Source organism: Panthera uncia (assembly GCF_023721935.1).
Source record: "Panthera uncia isolate 11264 chromosome C1 unlocalized genomic scaffold, Puncia_PCG_1.0 HiC_scaffold_4, whole genome shotgun sequence".
NCBI lineage: Eukaryota > Metazoa > Chordata > Mammalia > Carnivora > Felidae > Panthera > Panthera uncia.
This window is the reverse complement of record NW_026057585.1, coordinates 88,367,019-88,386,638: the sequence shown is the minus strand read 5'-3', so window position 1 is coordinate 88,386,638 and position 19,620 is coordinate 88,367,019. Positions and strand designations below refer to the sequence as shown.

The 19,620-nt window shown below is 56.2% G+C and overlaps 1 protein-coding gene across 1 annotated transcript in view; it reads left to right on the top strand.

The window, feature by feature from the left end:
* The window catches only part of EPHA8 (EPH receptor A8), a 23,881-nt gene extending 9,887 nt beyond the window's left edge, over positions 1-13,994 (top strand). Inside the window, exons 3-15 of the mRNA XM_049617854.1 lie at positions 152-487; positions 4,638-4,762; positions 4,840-5,002; positions 6,230-6,323; positions 7,293-7,357; positions 8,191-8,355; positions 8,546-8,731; positions 9,042-9,103; positions 9,581-9,790; positions 10,687-10,836; positions 10,929-11,126; positions 11,602-11,750; positions 11,893-13,994. Of these exons, the coding sequence (XP_049473811.1) occupies positions 152-487; positions 4,638-4,762; positions 4,840-5,002; positions 6,230-6,323; positions 7,293-7,357; positions 8,191-8,355; positions 8,546-8,731; positions 9,042-9,103; positions 9,581-9,790; positions 10,687-10,836; positions 10,929-11,126; positions 11,602-11,750; positions 11,893-12,007 (2,018 nt within the window). The 3' untranslated portion in view covers positions 12,008-13,994. The remainder of the gene's footprint in view (positions 1-151; positions 488-4,637; positions 4,763-4,839; positions 5,003-6,229; positions 6,324-7,292; positions 7,358-8,190; positions 8,356-8,545; positions 8,732-9,041; positions 9,104-9,580; positions 9,791-10,686; positions 10,837-10,928; positions 11,127-11,601; positions 11,751-11,892) is intronic.
* Positions 13,995-19,620: the final 5,626 nt, after the last annotated feature.

Here is a 19,620-nt window from a genome sequence, read left to right as displayed (position 1 = left end):
CCCCCCCCCCCCCCGCCCCCCCGGGTTGTCAGTCTCTCCACCTGCTCTGCATGAAAACGCTGGGAAACGCAAACCTCGATCCCTGCAGGTCCTGTGGCAGGACAGGGCAGGGGGTTCCCACCACGGCCGCCTGCCGTTCTCTCCCCCCCAGGGCCGCCCTCGGCACCGGTGAACCTGATCTCCAGCGTGAATGGGACATCCGTGACCCTGGAGTGGGCCCCACCCCTGGACCCAGGCGGCCGCAACGACATCACCTACAACGCCGTGTGCCGCCGCTGCCCCTGGGCGTTGGGCCACTGCGAGACGTGTGGGAGTGGCACCCGCTTCGTGCCCCAGCAGACAAGCCTGGTGCGGGCCAGCCTGCTGGTGGCCAATCTGCTGGCTCACATGAACTACTCCTTCTGGATCGAGGCCGTCAACGGCGTGTCCGACCTGAGCCCCGAGCCCCGCCGGGCGGCTGTTGTCAACATCACCACGAACCAGGCAGGTAGGCGGAGATGCTCCGTGCCCCGGCTTCCCTGGCCCCTGGCCCTCGCAGGATCGGAGCACCGCCCCGTACGCGGTGGTGTTTCGGGCAAGTGCCTGCCCCTCTCCACACCCTTAGAAAAGTAGATCCTGCCCCGTAGGTGGGAGGAATCCGACAAGGTCAGAGACGGGCCTCCACGGCCATCGTAGGCCTGGGTTCCAGAGCTTTCTCTCTGCCTCTGTACGTGCCTCAGGTCCTATTTGGGGGCTTAAGTGAGAGAAATGAAAACTCCGAGCCCAGCACCTGGCCCAAGGTACCTGCTCAATAAATGTCATTAAAAAATAAAATCACTCTGATTATCATTTTCCAGAACACCTGCCACTGCTGCCCCTGGGAGGGATTTGGTTGCACTGGTTTGGACAACAGCCATTTATCTCTGTGTGTCTAGACAGTTGCCGGGCTGATTTTAGCCCCTGGAGCCCCTCCCTTTCCAAATTCTGGTGAGTCCTGCCTGTCAAGTGACAGCCCGGCCCAAGAGCCCACCACAGTAGCTTCTCCATTAACGGCCACCCCAGCACACATCTAAGCCCGCCGTGGCCCCGACCCCGTCTCCCCCCAACACCACGCAGGCCTGGTCCAGCAGTCACTATTCTCACCATGTCACCGAGGAGGAGTCTGAGGCTCTGTGTCACCCCCACAGGAAGTGGCAGAGGCAGGATTCAAACCCAGGTCTGCCTCGCACCCAAGTGAAACGGGAGACCCAACGGTGAGCCCAGGGCACCCCCTCCCTGATGCCAGGCTTTGTCCATTCAAGAGACCCTCTTCCAACCGGCATTTGTGGGGCACGCACCGAATGCCCAGCTCTGTGCTCGGGGCTGGCGACACAGTGGGGAATAGGCCTGTGTGCCTGGTGCGTGGGGCCCTGCCCTCGGCCACTGGTCTCCAGGGACACTGGGGCAGGTGGCTGGCCGGCCGGGGTGCAGGTGGGGTAGAACCCAGGGGCATTCCCGACACCATCAGTACGCTACATCGTTAAAAGAGAAACCCTCCCTTGAAGCCACGCTCCCTTCCAGCCCCCAGACCATTTCTGTTCCCAGGAAACCTTCCTGAAAGAGCTGTCTGCGTCCTCTCGCGGTGAGCCTCTTTGGGCGGCTCCAATCAGGCATCTTTCCCCACCTGGCCCCTGAAGTCCAGTGCCCCCACCGGGCCACACGCCGCAGGGACTTCTCTCCCTGTTCTTTTCTCATTGGTGGAACACTTGCGTCTTGCCCCCAAGCCCTGCACATCCCCCATCTTCTGTTCACCTGTCCGGCCTGCCCTTGTCCATCCTGCCAGCCCCTCTTCCCCAAACAACCTCAAAAGGCTGGAAGGACCCTGGGCTTGTCCCAGACTCTCCTCCCTCCCCTGTTCAGCCAGGTCCATCTTTTCCGAGTGATCTTATCGGGGCCCGTGGCTTGGAATCCGCTCTCAGGCTGACATCCCCCAAATGTACCAGCCTGGACCTCTCCCCTGAGGCCTAGCTGCCCACTCCCGCCCCCCACTTGGATGTGTTTTAGCCACACAGCACCCCCAGACCTGCACCTCCCAGAGGCCCCCCGTCTCAGGACACGGCACCACTGTTCAGGGGGATGCTGGGGCCCCACACCCCGTTGTCAGCCTGACTCTCCTTCCCTCCCTCCCTCCTCCACCACCCGCCGGCCCCACCGGGCCTCACTTCAGGTGACCGCCGCCCCCTCAGAGTCCTTCCAGTGCATCTGCCTTACTCAGCTCAGGCCGTCGTAACAAAATACCGTAGGTTGGGGGCTTAAACCCTGGAGGTTTTTGCTCACGGTTCTTGAGGCTGGAAGTCCAAGATCAAGATGCTGGCCAGTTTGGTTTCTAGTGAGAACCCTCTTCCCGGCTTGTGGACAGCTGCCTTCTTGCTGTGTCCTCCAAGGCAGAGAAAGAGAGAAGTGTCTGGTGTCTTTTCTTATAAAGGCACTGATCCCATCATGAGAGTCTCACCTGCGTGACCCCCTCTGTACCTAATTATCTCCCTAAGACCCTACGTACAAAGACTACCAGGTTGGGGGTTAAGGCTGCAATATATGAATTTGGGAGGGGGACACAATTCAGTCCACAGCACTGTCCACACCCCCAGCGTGTGCTGTGTGGGCAACCACAGGGGCCCCCCTTCCCCTCGCCCCGTGACGCCTTCTCACACTGTGTCCTGAATGAGCTTTCCAAATGTAAGCGAGGCCCGGTCATACACGAACCCTTTACCAGCTTCAGCCTGAGCTCAGATCCCATTCAGATCCTCCCAGGGCCGAGGGACACCCATGCCACCCACCCTACCCACCTCTCCAGCCTCACCTGCCCACTTTTACCCAGCTCCCTCTCTTGCAGCCACCCTGGCTTCCCCCTGCCCTGCCCTGCCCTGGGCCTTGGCTTTACCTCTCTTTCTGAGCGACAGGCCCCTCCCTGTGATGTCCAGTGGCTGGCTCCTTCAGTCCTCAGTTCCACTGTCACCCCTGCCTTGGGGAGGCCCACTCTGACCACCCCCAGCTAAAATGGCCTGACTCCACCTGGCCCCTGCACACAACGTTCCCTCCATCACACGCAGTGCCTTCTTCTGTCCCTCATGGCACTTCACCAACCTGTGACTGCATGTCGGTTTACCTTCTTGCTTTCTGCCTCTGTCATAGATCGTAAGCTCCTCGAGGGCTGCCGTGGTCACTACAGGAACCCCAGGTCCTAGCTGACCACAAGGCATGTGGGGAAGGCATTCAGGAAATCCTGAGGGGGCCAGGGCAGACAACAGCCCTGAGCAAATGGGTGAGGTCTAGCCTCACAGAATGCTGGCCCCTCCCCGTCTCTCCTCCCTCTCCCCCTCCCTCCTCCCTCTATCCTCTCCCCTTCCCCCCCTCCCTCCCACTCTGTCTTCTCGGCAGCCACCTCCTCCTGGAGCCCTCAGGTGACCCCACCCTGTTTTCCTTCCACCTCTGCGCTCTGTCCCCCTGTGTCTGCTCCACTCACACGGGACCTCTGGCCTTGGAAGTTCTTTGGTTTTTAAGAGGCGCCCACATACTGCTGGCACCACGATGGTCTTATCTGATCTTCACCTCCTCCTGGCTGGTGCTGCTTCTAGCTTCTCTTTCTGGTTGGGGAAAGTGCCCCCCCCCCCCCGATGGTATCGGTCCCAGCCAGCAAGAGAAGGCCGGGTTGTGAACCCAGGCCTGGTTCCCAGGCTGGTGGGGGGCCCCCTGTGCCACGCTCTCCCAACTTCACTCTGGACTTCTTAATTTGTCACGTCAAAGCCACCCAGCAATATTTATTGGCCCCCTGCTGTGCGTAGTCCCTGCCTTCAGGGAGCTCCGGGGAGACAGGATGCCCTGATAGGGAGCAAGAACTGGGCGTGGGGGGCAGCCGGGGGCAGCCGGGGGACCCTGGGGGTGTGGGGCCGAGAGTCAGCTTGGCTGCCGTGGGGTCTGTATCTGGTACTTCCCAGCAGACTCACATCAGGGGTAACTGCGCCGAACGCAGGAGGGAGGGAGGGACTGAAAGGCTCAGTCAGTGAGTAACGGGGGTGCACTGGGGACCTAGTGTGACACGGGAATGCTTGAGCTCAGATGAGCTCGGCTCAGGTCCTTCCCCTGAGTGTCAGAACTGCTGTAGTCACACTCTCCAAGTCCAGGCGGTGAGGACGCTGGTTCCTTCCGTCCTGCCCCTCCCTTCCTTCTCCTTTTCTTCTTCCTCCTCAGGATCTCCCCCCGAGATCCTGCTCCACTCCAGGCCTTGGGCTCGGGGTGGGAGGCATCGGGTGGTGGGGCCCCACGTGGACGAGGGTGTCTGCTGGATGAGGCTGGCGGGGCTCCAGCACGCTGCCAGTGGATGGGCCTGGCCAGCGGGGAGGTGGAGGCAGTGAAAGCTGGACTAGTCAGGCCTCCTCTGGGTCAGGCCAACCCCAGCTTCCTAGACCCCTGGACCGAAACCAGGCTGTGCCGACCCCGGGTGACCGACCAGAGCGGCAGCCGGTGATTTGCTAGGAGGATTGGAGGATGCCGGGCGGCCTAGGGCCGGGGCAGGACTGTCGGCAAGGTGAACACGGCCCAAACCAGGGTCCCTGGGACAGAGGCCGGGCTCCATTATCACCCACCCTCCCATCTGACCGAGGCTGGCCTCCCACCCCCAGCCCCGTCCCAGGTGGTGGTGATCCGCCAGGAGCGGGCGGGCCAGACCAGCGTCTCCCTGCTGTGGCAGGAGCCAGAGCAACCCAATGGCATCATCCTGGAGTATGAGATCAAGTACTACGAGAAGGTACCAGCAGGGAAGGGAGGAGGGGGGAGGGGAAGCAGGCGGGAGGACCCTTGGCCGACCACCCCTCTCGTGGGCAGGACAAGGAGATGCAGAGCTACTCCACCCTCAAGGCCGTCACCACCAGGGCCACCGTGTCGGGCCTCAAGCCGGGCACCCGCTACATGTTCCAGGTCCGAGCCCGCACCTCTGCAGGCTGCGGCCGCTTCAGCCAGGCCATGGAGGTGGAGACCGGGAAACCCCGTGAGTGCAGGGGAGGACGAGGGAGCTGGGCCAGGCCAGGGGCCGTGGGGGGTGAGAGGAAGGGGATGTGCTGAGCGGGTGCCTGTGCTGGGTTGGCATTTTCACAGGTGAAAGCCTGAGGCTCAGAGAAGGGAGGTTACTTGCCCGAAGGGACAGAGCTGATCACGGCCCACCTGCCACTGGCTTTTCCTGAGTATCGGTGTGGCGTGCAGGCTCCATGGCGCCCTTTGCCAGCACGGTCACCTTATAACCGTCCCAGAGGCCCTCTAGTGCGTTGCCGTTATCCACATCCCCGTTTCACAGATGAGGAAAATGAGGATCAAAGCAGTAAAATGAATCGTCCGAGGTCACCCAGCAAGGCAGGATTAAAGCCTGGTCGGTCTGGGGACGAGTTCTGTGCCCCTTCCGCAGTATCCTCCTGCCCCCAGCCTCCAGAACAGTGGTGCCCACAGCGTAGTCTGGGATCAGCAGCAGCATCACCCGGAAGGTACTGGAAATGCTGGTTCTCAGGCCCCACCCCAGACCTTCTGAATCAGAAACCCTGGGGTAAAGGCCCAGCCATGCAGTGTTTAGTAAGCCCTCGGGGTGATTCTGAGGCACCTTCAGGCTTGGAAACGCCCTGCCCCTGTCTCCAGCTGCTTGGGGTCCTTTCTCAGCTCTACACTCGGGTACCCTCCGCGGGGTGGTACTGGGATAGAAAGGTTCAAGGCTGAGTTCATGACCCCCTTCCACTGGCACTGCCTTGGCACTCCTGTGCCGGATAGGAATCCTGCCTGGCTCGGTCCCATTTACTGTGTGACCCTGAGTAAGTTCCCTGAGTTCTCTGAGCCACACCTTTCTTGTCTAAACACAAGACGACCCTGGGATTGCCCTGTAATTGGGAGCGAAACCCGCACCTCTCAGCACATTCGGCTTTGTTAACTGTTTGACTATCAGGCAGGACAGGCCCGTTACAGCTGAGGAAACTGAGGCTCAGACAAGTCTAGTGATTCTCTGCGGCTCACAGAGCCCCAGGAAGTGGTGGCACCGGGGCAGGAAGCCAGGAAGCATGGGTGAGCAGGGTCTTGAAAGGGAAGCTTAGCGGAGGGTGGGGGCAGAGGGGGAGGTGGCCTGTGACCGGACTCTGGGCTGACTCACAGCTGAGGACGCTGCCCACCGAGCCCGGAAGAGCCACCAGACCCCCGGGCCTGAGAGGCTGGTGCCCCACCCCGCTTTCCTCCTCTGCAGGGCCCCGCTATGACACCAGGACCATTGTCTGGATCTGCCTGACGCTCATCACGGGTCTGGTGGTGCTTCTGCTCCTGCTTATCTGCAAAAAGAGGTGTGTGGTCCCTGCCCCCAACCACCCCAAGCCCCTCCTCTGGAGCCCTGTGTCTCCAGCCTGTGCCGAGCCCCACCAAGCCAGCGTTCCCCTTGTGCCTGCGGGCAGGTTCCTCATATAAACCTGCTCTTCTTTCCTCCTTCACTTTGTCTTGCCCGCTACCCGCCCCCCTCCCCCGCATGCCCCGCACATCCCCCATTTTCTGTCCGCCTCTCTGGCCTGCCCTTCTTCCTCTCTGCTAGCCCCTCGTCTCTGAACAACCTCGAAAGGCTAGAGGACCCCGGGCTTGTCCCGGACCCTCCTCTGTTCCCTGTTCACCCAGGTCCGTCTTTCCCGAGGGACCTTATCAGGGCCCCTGGCTTGGAATTGCGCTCCCATGCAGTCCACGGGGTGGACATCACTTCGGGTGACCACCTTGTTTAAGCCTGTGATGTGGAGATCCTGGTCTTGTGTTGCAGGGGAGCTAGTTGGGGACCAGAGACGTTAGGCCTCTTCCACCAAGTAGATGTCAGAGCTGGGACGGGACCCCAGGTCTGCCAAAACCGAAGCCGTCGTTCTCTCTCTGACTCCATCGCAGAGGGAGGTAGCGATGAGACGCTTGTGTACTTCCTGTCACAGGCAGTGAGAATTGGAAGCATTGTCCTATTTCCTGGAGACACAGGCCCAGGGGAGGGAGGGGGCTTGCCAAGGTCACACAGTGTGGTAGACACCCGAGGCCTCGCCTCCCGGCCACCCCACCGAGGGTGGTTTCGTGTAAAACGGGGCTGATGATGCATAGACTGCTGTGCGGGCCGAGTGCGCTTGACTTTGCAAATTGTAACTGTCAAAGATGTCACGGTCCAGCCGGGTTGAGAGCCGGAGGGCAGGGACTCCCCTCTGCAGGGGCTGACCCCGAAGGGGAAGGAGCTGGAAGGGAGGAGTTCTGGCCCTGCACGGGGTCAGGGCTGAGGCTAGGGCCGTCCTCCACAGGCACTGTGGCTACAGCAAGGCCTTCCAGGACTCTGACGAGAAGATGCAGTATCAGAACGGGCAGGGTGAGTGCGGGGGACCCAGGGACGTGGGGTCACAGTGGGAACCAGCACCGGCCCGGGGAGGGCACGGGTGGGAGGAGCGAGGGCCCACAGGGAAGAGCAGAGCCCCGGGGAAAGACAGCGAGGTCATAGAGACCTGAGGCCGCAGGTGCTGCTTCCCTTTATTGGGTTTGCAGACCCCGCTGAGAAGGCTAGAAACCCTCCGCCCAGGGAAATGCACAAGTTTGTGCGCTCACGCACAATTCTGCACACTGGTGGGGGGCAGGGGGGCATCATATGCTCTTGGATAAGAACCTGTGCTACCGAGAGCTTTCTCAGGACCCTGCAGAGGCCCCAGAAAACAAGGATAATTAGGAGAAAGCCTACCTCCGTACCGCACTTCTGTGCCCACGGTAGACATTAGTATTATGGTACTGATTCTCACTGCGCTGAACGCAACATCAGAATCCTCCTTAACACAGTCTTCTAGAGAACTGCTGTGAATCAAAATTGGCCTTTGTGATGAAAACATTTTTGCTACGTTTCTACCCCAGAACGACTTAGAAAGACCTTAAAGACTCTAGCAGTGACCCCAGAAAACCTAACAGCAGATATACTCAGAACTCACTGGAAACCCCAGTGTCCTCTAGAGACCCCATAGCTCCTCCACAGAGACCCTGTTGTCGCTCGGTAAGCACATATTAGGCACCTACTGTTTGCCGCCACATCCTGAGATACCCAGGGATGCTCCTTACCCTCCAGCCCCCATCCCAGACCTCTCCCAGGCCCATAGAAAGAACGCTGCGAAAGAAAGTCTCCTGCACCCTCCTGATGGCCCTTCTTTCCTGGTCCCTCAGCACCCCCACCTGTCTTCCTGCCCCTGCACCACCCCCCAGGGAAGATCCCAGAGCCCCAGTTCTATGCAGAACCCCATAACTATGAGGAGCCAGGCCGGGCAGGCCGCGGTTTCACCAGAGAGATTGAAGCCTCCAGGATCCACATCGAGAAAATTATCGGCTCTGGTGAGCCTCGGGGGTTGTGAAGGTGGGGACAGCACAGGGGGGTGCCCGGGGGAGGGGCACCCAGGGCAGAGGGAGAGGGGAACCAAGGAGCCCGTACGGCAGACATGTGGGGCAGGGGGCGTGCCAGGGACCAGGTGTGGAGAGGAGGGTCCCGTAGCCCTCCCCTGCCTGCCCTGCTCGGGATCCACAGGAGAGTCGGGAGAAGTCTGCTACGGGCGGCTGCGGGTGCCAGGGCAGCAGGACGTGCCCGTGGCCATCAAGGCCCTCAAAGCCGGCTACACAGAGAGACAGCGGCGGGACTTTCTGAGCGAGGCATCCATCATGGGTCAGTTTGACCACCCCAATATCATCCGCCTTGAAGGTGTCGTCACCCGTGGTAGGTGCCAGGCGAGGCCAGCCTCACCCTGAAGGGCCCCTCCTGCCCAGGACCAGGAGTCTGGGTCCATCCCTGGACTGCCGTGCTCTGCCCCTGCCCTGCCCCGTCCCCCTGGTTCAGGTCCCTGGATGACTTGGTTGGGAGGGGGCCCAGAGTCCGGGACCCCAGGGGGAACCCTAGGCTTTCTGAAGCTGTCAAGTGCTGGCCCACCTCCTGGCAGTTCTCAGAGGGGGCATGTTCCTGGGGTCTCCGATCAGCAGGTCTGATCCCCCCACCAAGAGCCCCCCCCCCTGCCTCTGTCCCTCCCCAGGCCGCCTGGCAATGATCGTGACTGAGTACATGGAGAACGGCTCCCTGGACGCCTTCCTGAGGGTGCGTGCCCCACCCGTCCTTCCACATGGGCCGGGGGGAGGGAAGTTCAGGCTGGGTGTTGGGAGAGCATGTGAGGCCTCCAAACACCCTTAGGAACTTGGACCCAGTGGACCTGGGGAAGGGGAGTGAGGCATGGGGAGGGGTCTTAAGGGGCAGCCAATCAAATTACCTTTCAGGGCCCCATCACATGAAGGTCCCTCTGCCGCACGGGTCCTCTGCCCTGCACACAGGCTCAGAGGGGTGCCTCTGCGGGGACCCAGGGCTCCAGCCAGCTGGAAGGCATAGTGGGTGCGGTAGAAATCGCTAGACTCCCAGCCCCCACCCTACCATTTATTTGCTGAGCGTTCAGGCGCAGGGCTTAACCTCTCTGGGCCTCTATTTCTCCTTCTGCAAAAGGGGTGGGAAGTCCTCAGAGCCCCACCTATACTTCGCAAACTGCCCAGAGCCTTCCTGAAGCCCAGCCATGTCCCCCTACAGACTCACGACGGGCAGTTCACCATCATGCAGCTGGTGGGCATGCTCAGAGGTGTGGGTGCCGGCATGCGCTACCTCTCAGACCTGGGCTACATCCACCGAGACCTGGCCGCCCGCAACGTGCTGGTCGACAGCAACCTGGTCTGCAAGGTGTCCGACTTCGGGCTCTCCCGGGTGCTGGAGGACGACCCCGACGCGGCCTACACCACCACGGTGCGCAGTCCACACCCCTTCCCAGGAGGCCCGGGGAGGGGCAAGGTGGCAGGGGGTGGGGGTGGGGGCTCCTCACACGTAGTCAAGTGAAGTTGTCAGGGTTGCCTTCAATCTGGGGCACGTCCTACCTCTTCTCTGCAGCTGTTTCTCCCTCCGGGAAATGCGAGCCCCCATTCCCACCCTTTCTGTACCCCTGGGTGGCCTGGGCAGACACCAGGGCTGGTCTCCCCCTCGTCACTCACTCTCTGGGAGATTTGGGGAGGGGTGGCGTCTCCCTGAATCACAAATCCACTCCAGAGCTGTCTGTAAGGATTGGCTAGAAACTAGCATTTTCAGAACGTGTTCCATAGAGCTGTGGGTTTCTCTAGAGGTGCCCTGGGGGCCGCCTTCAAGGCAGGAGGCTGAGTGGGCAGGGACCCAGGCCCCCCACCCTGCCTCAGCGAGAACCTTCCCTTAGGTCTCACCCACTGAGCGTCCTAATGAAGTTTCGCTTAGAGAAAGGATTTTGTGGCAAAAACAAACAAAACAAAAAAACAAAAACAAAAAACACACCAAAACCCCAAACCCAAAAAACCCAACCCAAGAAGAAGGAAAGAAAGGAAGAGCAGTTAGGGTGATGAGCAAGCCACATTCCGTGGGCTTGGTCTCTTGCTTAGGCATCAGCCTGGTGACTGATACTTACTGAGCACCTACTATGTTCCAGGCCCGCCACACACTTCCTTCGCTCAGTCTTCACGACAGCTGTGTGTGCAGGTCTCCCGGACCAGAACAGGTGCTCTAGGAAGGTGGAGGCCGTGTCTCCCCTCCTGGACTGCCAGTTTCCCAGCCTGGACCCAGTGCTTAGCTCCCCACTGCGGGTTGGGGAGAGGCCCTCAGCACTCCTGTGTGCCTTGCAGGGAGGCAAGATCCCGATCCGCTGGACGGCACCCGAAGCCATCGCTTTCCGGACCTTCTCCTCCGCCAGCGATGTGTGGAGTTTCGGTGTGGTCATGTGGGAGGTGCTGGCCTATGGGGAGAGGCCCTACTGGAACATGACAAACCGTGACGTGAGTGCGGGACCCTGGCTGGGCAGGGGCCGTTGGGGGCCTTGGAGGGAGGGACGGCCTCCAGCCCAGCACTGTGCTTGCCCCCACCCCAGGTCATCAGCTCCGTGGAGGAGGGGTACCGCCTGCCTGCGCCCATGGGCTGCCCGCGCGCCCTGCACCAGCTCATGCTCGATTGCTGGCACAAGGACAGGGCCCAGCGGCCTCGCTTTTCCCAGATTGTCAGTGTTCTCGATGCCCTCATCCGGAGCCCTGAGAGTCTCAGGGCCACGGCCACTGTCAACAGGTGCCTGGTGCCCACCCCAGCTCTGCCCAAGCCCAGCTGCCCTCACAGTATTTCCTGAGATAAGGCTCAGACTTAGTGTAAGCCCTGACATCTGGACCTCACCCAACCTGGGCCTCAAACCCCTGTGCTGCTTAGGCTCCTGACCCGTCAAGTCTGGACCCCTGATCCCTGCCTTACCTGGGTCCCTGACGGCTATTCTGCCTGGGCCCTTGACCCCTGTCCTGCCTGGGCCCCTGACTGCTGTCCTGCCTGGACCCTTGACCTCTGAGCTTCCTGGGCCTCTGACCCCTGCCCTGTCTGGGCCTTCCTCAGCCCTCTCCTTGCAGCCTGGGGGCGAGCTTCTCAGACCCTTTGCCTACTGCTGAGCCTGGATGGAGGCCGAGGGCGGCTAGTGCGAGGGTCCCTGAGGGAGGGAGAGGCCCTGGCAGGCCACTTACCAAGGACCCCTGTGCCTCAGGTGCCCGCCCCCTGCCTTTGCCCAGAGCTGCTTTGACCTCCGTGGGGGCGGGGGCGGCGGCGGGGGCCTCACCGTCGGGGACTGGCTGGACTCCATCCGCATGGGCCGCTACCGGGACCACTTTGCAGCCGGCGGTTACTCCTCCCTGGGCATGGTGCTGCGTATGAACGCTCAGTGAGTGGAGGGGCCGGGTGATGGTGCCCGTGGGGGCGGGGACGGGGGGAGAGGGCAGGAGACCAGAGGCAGGCTGGCAGCTCCAGGGAAGGGGGACCTGGCCTCCCAGGCCAACCCAGTCAGCACCGCCCTTCCTTCACAGGGACGTGCGTGCCCTGGGCATCACCCTCATGGGCCACCAGAAGAAGATCCTGGGCAGCATCCAGACCATGAGGGCCCAGCTGACCAGCACCCAGGGGCCCCGTCGGCACCTCTGACTTGAGGCTGGTGGGGCCCGGGCAGCAACTAAAAGTGGCCCCGAGTCGCGTCGGCCACCAGAGGACTTGCGCCGGGTCATGTCGGCCATCAGAGGACTTGCAGGGTTGGCCGGAGGTCGGGCAGCTCCCAGCCTCTGGTCCCTCCTCTCAGGTGCCAGGGAGGCCAAGAGCTCCGCCACAGGACCTGGTGTTAGCCGGAGTCAGTCTGCCTGGGAAGCGGCATTTGGTGCCCAGCGTGGCTGGGACATCTGTCCCCGGCTGAGGCCTCAGTGACACTGAGCCTAACAGAGACATCACTCGCTTGCCTCTGAGAGAGAGAGAGAGAGTGTGTGTGTGTGTGTGTGTGTGTGTGCGCGCGTGTGATCACATGCTGTAGGGGTTGTTTTCATGAGGTCCTGGGAGCCCTTGTGAACATTTGTGATCATGTGTGTGTGTTCACCCATCGGATCCAAGCACGGACGTGTGCCTGTGGTGTGCGTGCTTATCCAATTTGGTGGGGGGCATATGTGCGTGACCATGGATGGCACGTCATGAATGAGGACATGTGTCACGGGCCTGTGACCCGTGTGACACTGCCCACTGAGCATGGACCCAGGCCCCAGCACCCACAGGGATGAGGGAGAGGCCCATGCCCACCTCCCCCTACACCTGGAGGCAGGGAGTAGGGACCGCTTTGGAACTGCACCAGCACGAGGCCCACCCTTGTCTCCGCCCGGGTGAGCCCCCTCCCGGCTGTATCTCAGGTCTGTGCCCTCCCTCTAGCTGGTGAGGGGCCGCCTGCAGCCTCCACCTGGCTCCCACCGCTGCTTCGACAGGAAAACAGGGTTCCCGGCCAGCCCCTCTGGCCACCTACCGTGTAGGCATCACTGCAGAGTATGCCAGGTGCCCTCGGCTGGGCTTGGCTGCCTGGTCAGGGGCCAGGGGCCATGAACTTCCCTCTGGGCTCTGATGCCCCTCCCTGGCCCAGGGCTCCTCACTTGGAAGACCCTCTGCCAACCTCTCACTGCCCGTCCCTGGCCTGTGTCCCCATCCTAGGATCAGGGGCCATAAGATCCCAGCTTTTCAGCCCCCTGTCCACCCCTCTCATACCACCTGGGGAGACCAAGGCCTAGAGGGGGGTTGTGCCTTGTCCAAGGTCACACAGCAACCAAGTTTCAGAGCTGAGGCCACCTGCCTGCCAGCCCAGCGCTCTACCCCCCCACCCCCCCATCCCACACTGCCAGCCGTGGGTAAGAGGGGGCTTCAGGAGCTCCCCCATCCCCAAACTGACCCTCCCCTTTACGGCCCACCAGGGTATGTAAATATCTTTTTTCTACCATGTCAGAATATTTTTTCCTCACTCCTGACAATGCAAAAATGGTCTTCAAAGCACATAAAAAGCACCCAGGGTGAGAAAGCACCATCCCAGGGGAAGCTTGGCAGGCAGGGCCCAAGGAACCCCACCAGGCAGGATGCCTTGGGCCCCCTGCCGGCCCCAGAGAGAGGGGCAAACCCAGCTCCCCACCCCCAGCCCAGCCCTCCCCCTAGCCAGCACAGCTGTTCCGCAGAGACACCAGCACTGAGTCCCCCCTCCCTCCTGCAATAATTTGGGGAGTCTCAGCCCCGCCTAGGTGCCGCGGCCAGCTCTCTGCACCTCTATATATTATATTACTATATAGCCGAGCTGTTCTTTCTTCCTATGGAAGTCGGAAACATGGTCAGAACACGATCCGGGGAGGACCCTGTCTTCCTCCCACCCCCAGCCCACTCTCACCCAGGTCCTGGGCTCTGATCCTCACCGTCGAGGGGGACACAGTGAGCCTGGCACTTGCAAAAGTGTGGCCCCTGCCCCGAGCGTGAGGTAGCCTTGGGGTCCCAGGATCTGCTTCTCTGTGGTCTTCATCCTGAGTCTTGAACGTACCCACAATGAGAATAAATTCTGCCTCATCTTTGCCTGTGTCCCCCATCTTTTTCCGTCCTTTCAACCTTGATGTCACCTGGTGAAGAGCAGCCTACGCTATACACCTAGTGTATGCAGTCCATACATTTTTTTCTGTTCTGGTCTTACCTATTTTGGGAGGTAGGATTCATGCACCCATTTTAGATATAGGGAGACTGAACCTTACAGAAGTCAACTCGCCTATAAATTCAAGTTTGTGGGGAGCTGAGTCGGAACCCTGGCTTGTCCAACTCCAAAGCCCATGCTCTGCTAGGAAGCACCCCTACAGGCCCCAAATTCTCCCTCCCAAGATGTGAGGATGGTGCTTAACACTGGAGCACAATCCCTTGCAGGCAGGCATTGCCCTTGCCTCAAGCTCTTTTGTGCAAGAAAGACATTCTCTGGAGGAGGAACACATAAGGCAGGAACATTTCATGGGAACGACTTCTTTGGGACCAAGGGGTCCCTTGAGAGACGTGGGTGCCACAGGGCAGGGAAGGGACAATAGGATGAAAACATCTGCTTTAGTTACATCAGGGGCTGAGGACCCACCTCTGATCCAGGAAAGAAGGGACAGCAGCAGAGCCAGGACAGTGGCGTCCGAGGCAGAGCAGAGCCCAACTATGTCCATTTGGGGAAGATGCCCCTGGGGGTCCTATTGATGAGCAAGCCCTCAAGCTGAAGGAAGATCTTCATTCCTGCACCTCCCTCGAATTAGAAACGTAGGACCGGGGAGAAAACAGGTTTGCCGTGTTTCCTATGTTATCTCACTAATAATCACAGCAGCCCTATGAGATTGGTAGTATTGTCTCCATCTTACAGATGGGCACAGCATGCTCAGAGAGGCCAGTGTCCCAACTGGCAGAACAACCATGTAAAACTAGACCCGTCTGATTTCTAGCCAGGTGTGTTTTTCCTGAAACTCTACAAATAAACTCTGTTCCGGGCTTCCCCGACCCCGCCGCCCCAGGACCAGCCATTTCCTATGAGGAAGAACCTGTTACCACACACTTCCTTCCCTAAGGGCTAATCATCAGAGCCTATGGAGCACCTACTATGTGCTGGGTGCCACTGGGGGATACAAAGGTGAAGGCAGACCCTATGCTAAGTGTCCGGGAAAGGGGGCATGCAGAAGGGTTGGAGGAGGTCAGAGGAGAGAAAGCCTGGAGGGCCAAGATTGTCACCAAGGGCTTCCTGGAGGAGGAAGCATTCAGCTGGGCACTGAAGGATGAGAAGGGTTTGGAGGTTCATTTCCCCTATGTGAGTATGGATGCAGAGAAGAGGAAGAAAGAATAACAGCCACAGAAAAAACAAATGGGGTTCATGCATAGGAAGTCTCGTTGTCATGAAATCAGCTAGTCCCTTCCAGTTTAATCTATATATTTTGTTTCCAATAAACTTCACAAGGGGTTTTCTCTGCAACTTGACAAGGTCATCCCCAAATGTATATGGAATAATAACCTAGAAGAACCAAGACAATTTTGAAGAAGAGGAGGAAGAGAATGGGAGCCTCACCCTAGTAGATATCAATAATTACTATAAAGCTCCAATAATTAAGATAGTTTTATTTGGTTCTGGGAATACAGAAACAGAGAAAAAGAACAGAGAATAATAATGCCTATGGACAGATCCAAATGTATTTGAGAGTTTGAAACATGACAGGGGTAAAAGATAGTCTAGTTAATGGGTGACATTAGGACAATTAAATACCCACATAGAAAAAGATAAATTAGATCCCTGCTGGTACTAATCACAAAATAAATTACAAACTGATTAAAGTTTAAATGTAAAAAGCAGACTGTAAAACTTTTAAAAGAAAAAAAAATAAGACTTTTAAAAAAAACCAGGAAGATAACTTTATGACCTTAGAGCAGAAAATAAAAGCACAGATGATAAAGGAAGACACTAAGAAACCTTATTTCAATAAAATTGAGAACTTTTCCATGACATACACACAAAAATAGACTTGTTAGAGCCATGGCCGGGAGAATATTTGCAAGCTGTATAATCAACCAAGAGAGAATTAGTTTCCAAAATAAATTTTTTAACTTCAAAAAATCAATTTACCAAAACATTTAGAAACATAAGAAAGTGGGAAAAAGATATGAACAGACAAAGAAACAGAGAAAGAAATGTGGATGACCAATAAAGATATAAATAAGATTCTCAACATCACTGGTAAACATGGAAATGCAAGTTAACAGTAACGAGATAGGTATTGCACCAATTTGACTGGCAAACTTAGTCTCTAATGCTGGTATTCATGAAGGTGTTGGGGGAATAGGAATGTTTGTAAACCACTAGTGGGGATGTAAATTGGTGCAACTACTTTGGAGAGCAATTTGGAAACAGTAAATTTTAAGATGAGCAAATCTAAGACCAAACAGCTCCACCTTAGTGTGTGCTCAGATTAGGTTCTCGAAGCAGTGCCTGAGATTCTTGTGCAGGTGATTTATCGAGGGAGAACTCCCAGGTGAAAGAGACGGGGGAAGGCAGAGAGGGTGGGAGGAAATGCTAGGCAACGATATGTTCTCATTGGAGATTATCTTCAACCTGATGCCACAGGGAACTCTGGAGCATTAATAATACCACAGAGTGGATCTGCCTTAAAGCAAGGAGGTCAGACTTGTACCCCGTGTCGGTCATTGATTGCCTATAGGCTGCCCCGTTGCGGGAAAGTGGGTGGTGTTGTATATCTTGTTGGGTGAGGACGTTCCCAAGAAGGGAGCAGCTATGAGCTCTTGGCAACTAACTTTTACAGCACTTGCAGGTCAAAGGAATCAGGGCAGGGCACCCACAGTGTTTTCTACACATCCTAGAGAAACTCATACCCACATGCAAAAGGATACATGTCCAAGGATATTCATTGCTCCTTGGTATATAATAGAAAAATGAGGAGCAGCCTAACTGCTCTCAGCAGGGAAACAGGAAAATAAGCTGTTTTATAAGTACAATGAAATCATCTACCATAGTTAAAATGAACAAAGTAGATCAACATGTACCAATAGGGATAAGGATAACACAGTATGGAGTGAAAAAATAAATGGCAACCGCATATATACAGTATTATACCATTTTTGTAAATGTTAACATTTTTTTATTACGTTTCTTTATTTTTGAGAGGCAGAGAGAAACAGAGCATGAGTGACGGAGGGGCAGAGAGGAAGACACAGATTCCGAAGCAGGTTCCAGGCTCTGAGCTGTCAGCCCAGAGCCCAACGCGGGGCTCGAACCCACGAACCGAGAGATCATGACCTGAGCCGAAGGCAGACACTCAACCGACTGAGCCATCCACGCTCCCCATGTAAACTTTAAAAACATGTGTAACAATAGAATTACAGGTTTCTAATCCGTAACTAGATAATGACAATACAACAGATAAACATAAACACCAACTTCAGCTTAGTTACCTCTGGGGAAGAAGGGCAAGGAAGGAAGGGGTACTGAGCTGTATTGACAGTGTTTTACTTATTTTCCTTTTTAAAATAGACTTCTAGCTGGTGTGTTTCTCCTGAAAGTCTAAAAATAGACTCTGCAAATTTGGTAAAATGTTAACACCCATTTAATCTTGGTGGGCACATCCGTGTCTGTTACATTAATTTATGAGTTTTCTGTATATTGAAATGTTTTATGATTAAAAATAAAGACTAAAAACCTCAAGGGTAGAGGTCTGAGAGTCGCCCTCAGGACGCTCACTGTCTCCCGAGAAACAGGAACGGACTTTGGGTGAACGCGCAGGTGTGCGCTGTCCGTGGTGCTGAACCTCAATGGCAGCAGCTGGTGTGCTGCAAAAAAAAAAAAAAAAAAAAAATCAGCAGGTCTTGTCAGCTCTCTCTCCAAACTGTGTTCCAGATGTAACCATTTATCCCCACCTACCACTGGTCTGAGACGCCGCCACCACCTCTCCCCTGGACATCTTAAGGGGATGGTCTCCCTGCTTCCTCTCTCACCCCCATAATGAAGGAATCTTTTAAAAACCAGACCATGCCACTTCCCTAATTACAACCTTCCAAAAGTTTCCTATCAAGTTTGTAATAACATCGAAAATCGTGGGGTGTCTGGGTGACTCAGTTGATTGATCAGTCGATTATTGACTTCAGCTCAGGTCATGATCTCACAGATCTCACGGCACGGAGGCTGCTTCAAATCCTGTCTCCCTCTCTCTGCCCCTCCCTGACTTGTTTCTCTCTCTCTCTCTCAAAAATAAGTAAATGTTAAAAATTTTTAAAATAATAAAATAAGATCCTCACCTGGCCTACAATATCCTACATGATCTGCTCCTTCTGGCCTCCCTGATCTGCCTCCAACCTTCCTCTCCCTCCCTCTAACCATCATCTCCCTCACTCCTTTTATGTCTTGAACATACCAGGCCTTGGCATTAGCCCTGCCCTTTGCCTGGGATGTTCTTCCATGTCTATAAAAGGTTCAGTCTGAGTGTGGCCACCTTCCACCTGAGTCACATTCTACTATGTTACCTAATATTATTATATTTATAGCGTTTACAGCCAGTTGAAGTTATTTATCATTTATTTACTTGCTTATTTTCTGCTCCCATAATTCAGTAGGGTCTGAAGAAGCAGGTACTGCATCTAATTTACTCAGTGCTTTACCAACAGTACACAGCACAGTGATGGCCCTCATTCATGTGCAACAGATATTTATTGAAAGAATGAATGTATATCTTCCGAGCACCTGTTCTGTGACAGACCCTGTATTTGGCAGAGGATATGAAGTCTAGAATAAATAAGATCACTCTTGCCCTCAAGATGCTCATAGACTGAAGAAAACATAGAAGCCAAATCACAGGATCATGGAATGTTGGAATAAGTCCCTTTGTTCTTATTATAGATTAGAGGACTTTAGGGGAATCAGCTTGGTAATTCTCCACACGCTTCTTCTTTCTTAGGTAAAGAAATCCAGCCTTGCCCAGGGAGGGAAATGGACTCACCCAAATTCACATGGCATCAGAAGCATAATCTGGCTCTGAGATTCTTCACCTAACTTCCTATAGTTTGTGTTTAAAGAAAGGTCCCCCAAAGCGGTTTCAGACACTCTTCTACCTTCTGGCTCTTGGTTGCCCTTCTAGGCACCGCCTGCAGAAGAGAAACAAATTCCCATAAGAGTGATTTGAGGAGTAACAGGAAGTCCTCAGGCAGATGGACGCCTTACCTTTTGATCAAACATAACGCCTAGATTTTCACCATTAGGATCTCATCTCTTTGAAGAAGACTTGCTGTCTTTGGATTTCCCTGAGAAAACGCAAAATCCCCCTAGAAGAACAACTCTCTGAGCCCCAAGTGTGGACAAGTCCAGCCAAACCTTCTTACCCCTATGAGGGGACTCACTGGGAGAAGAGAATAGATAATATGGTTGGGGGTTAGAAGAAGTGTGGAAAGAGGTGGTCCAAGATGCCAAGCAAAACTGGTGCCACCCATGTCTCTTGTCTCATCCCCTCTTCTTACTCCCCCACAAACCCACAGAGGACCTTCCAGCCATGAGGAAATACCTGCAGACTCATAAATACTCTTGGCCCTCTCCCATGACTGTGCCATGTGTCTCTTCCACTAGAGGAATGTTCCTCCTCTCTTCTCACCCTGGGTAATTCCTATTCATGCTGCAGCTCTCAACCTCTGGGGCCTCTCCCTAATTTAGGGTTGGATTTCTTTCTTTTTGAGATCCCACAGACCCCAGGATT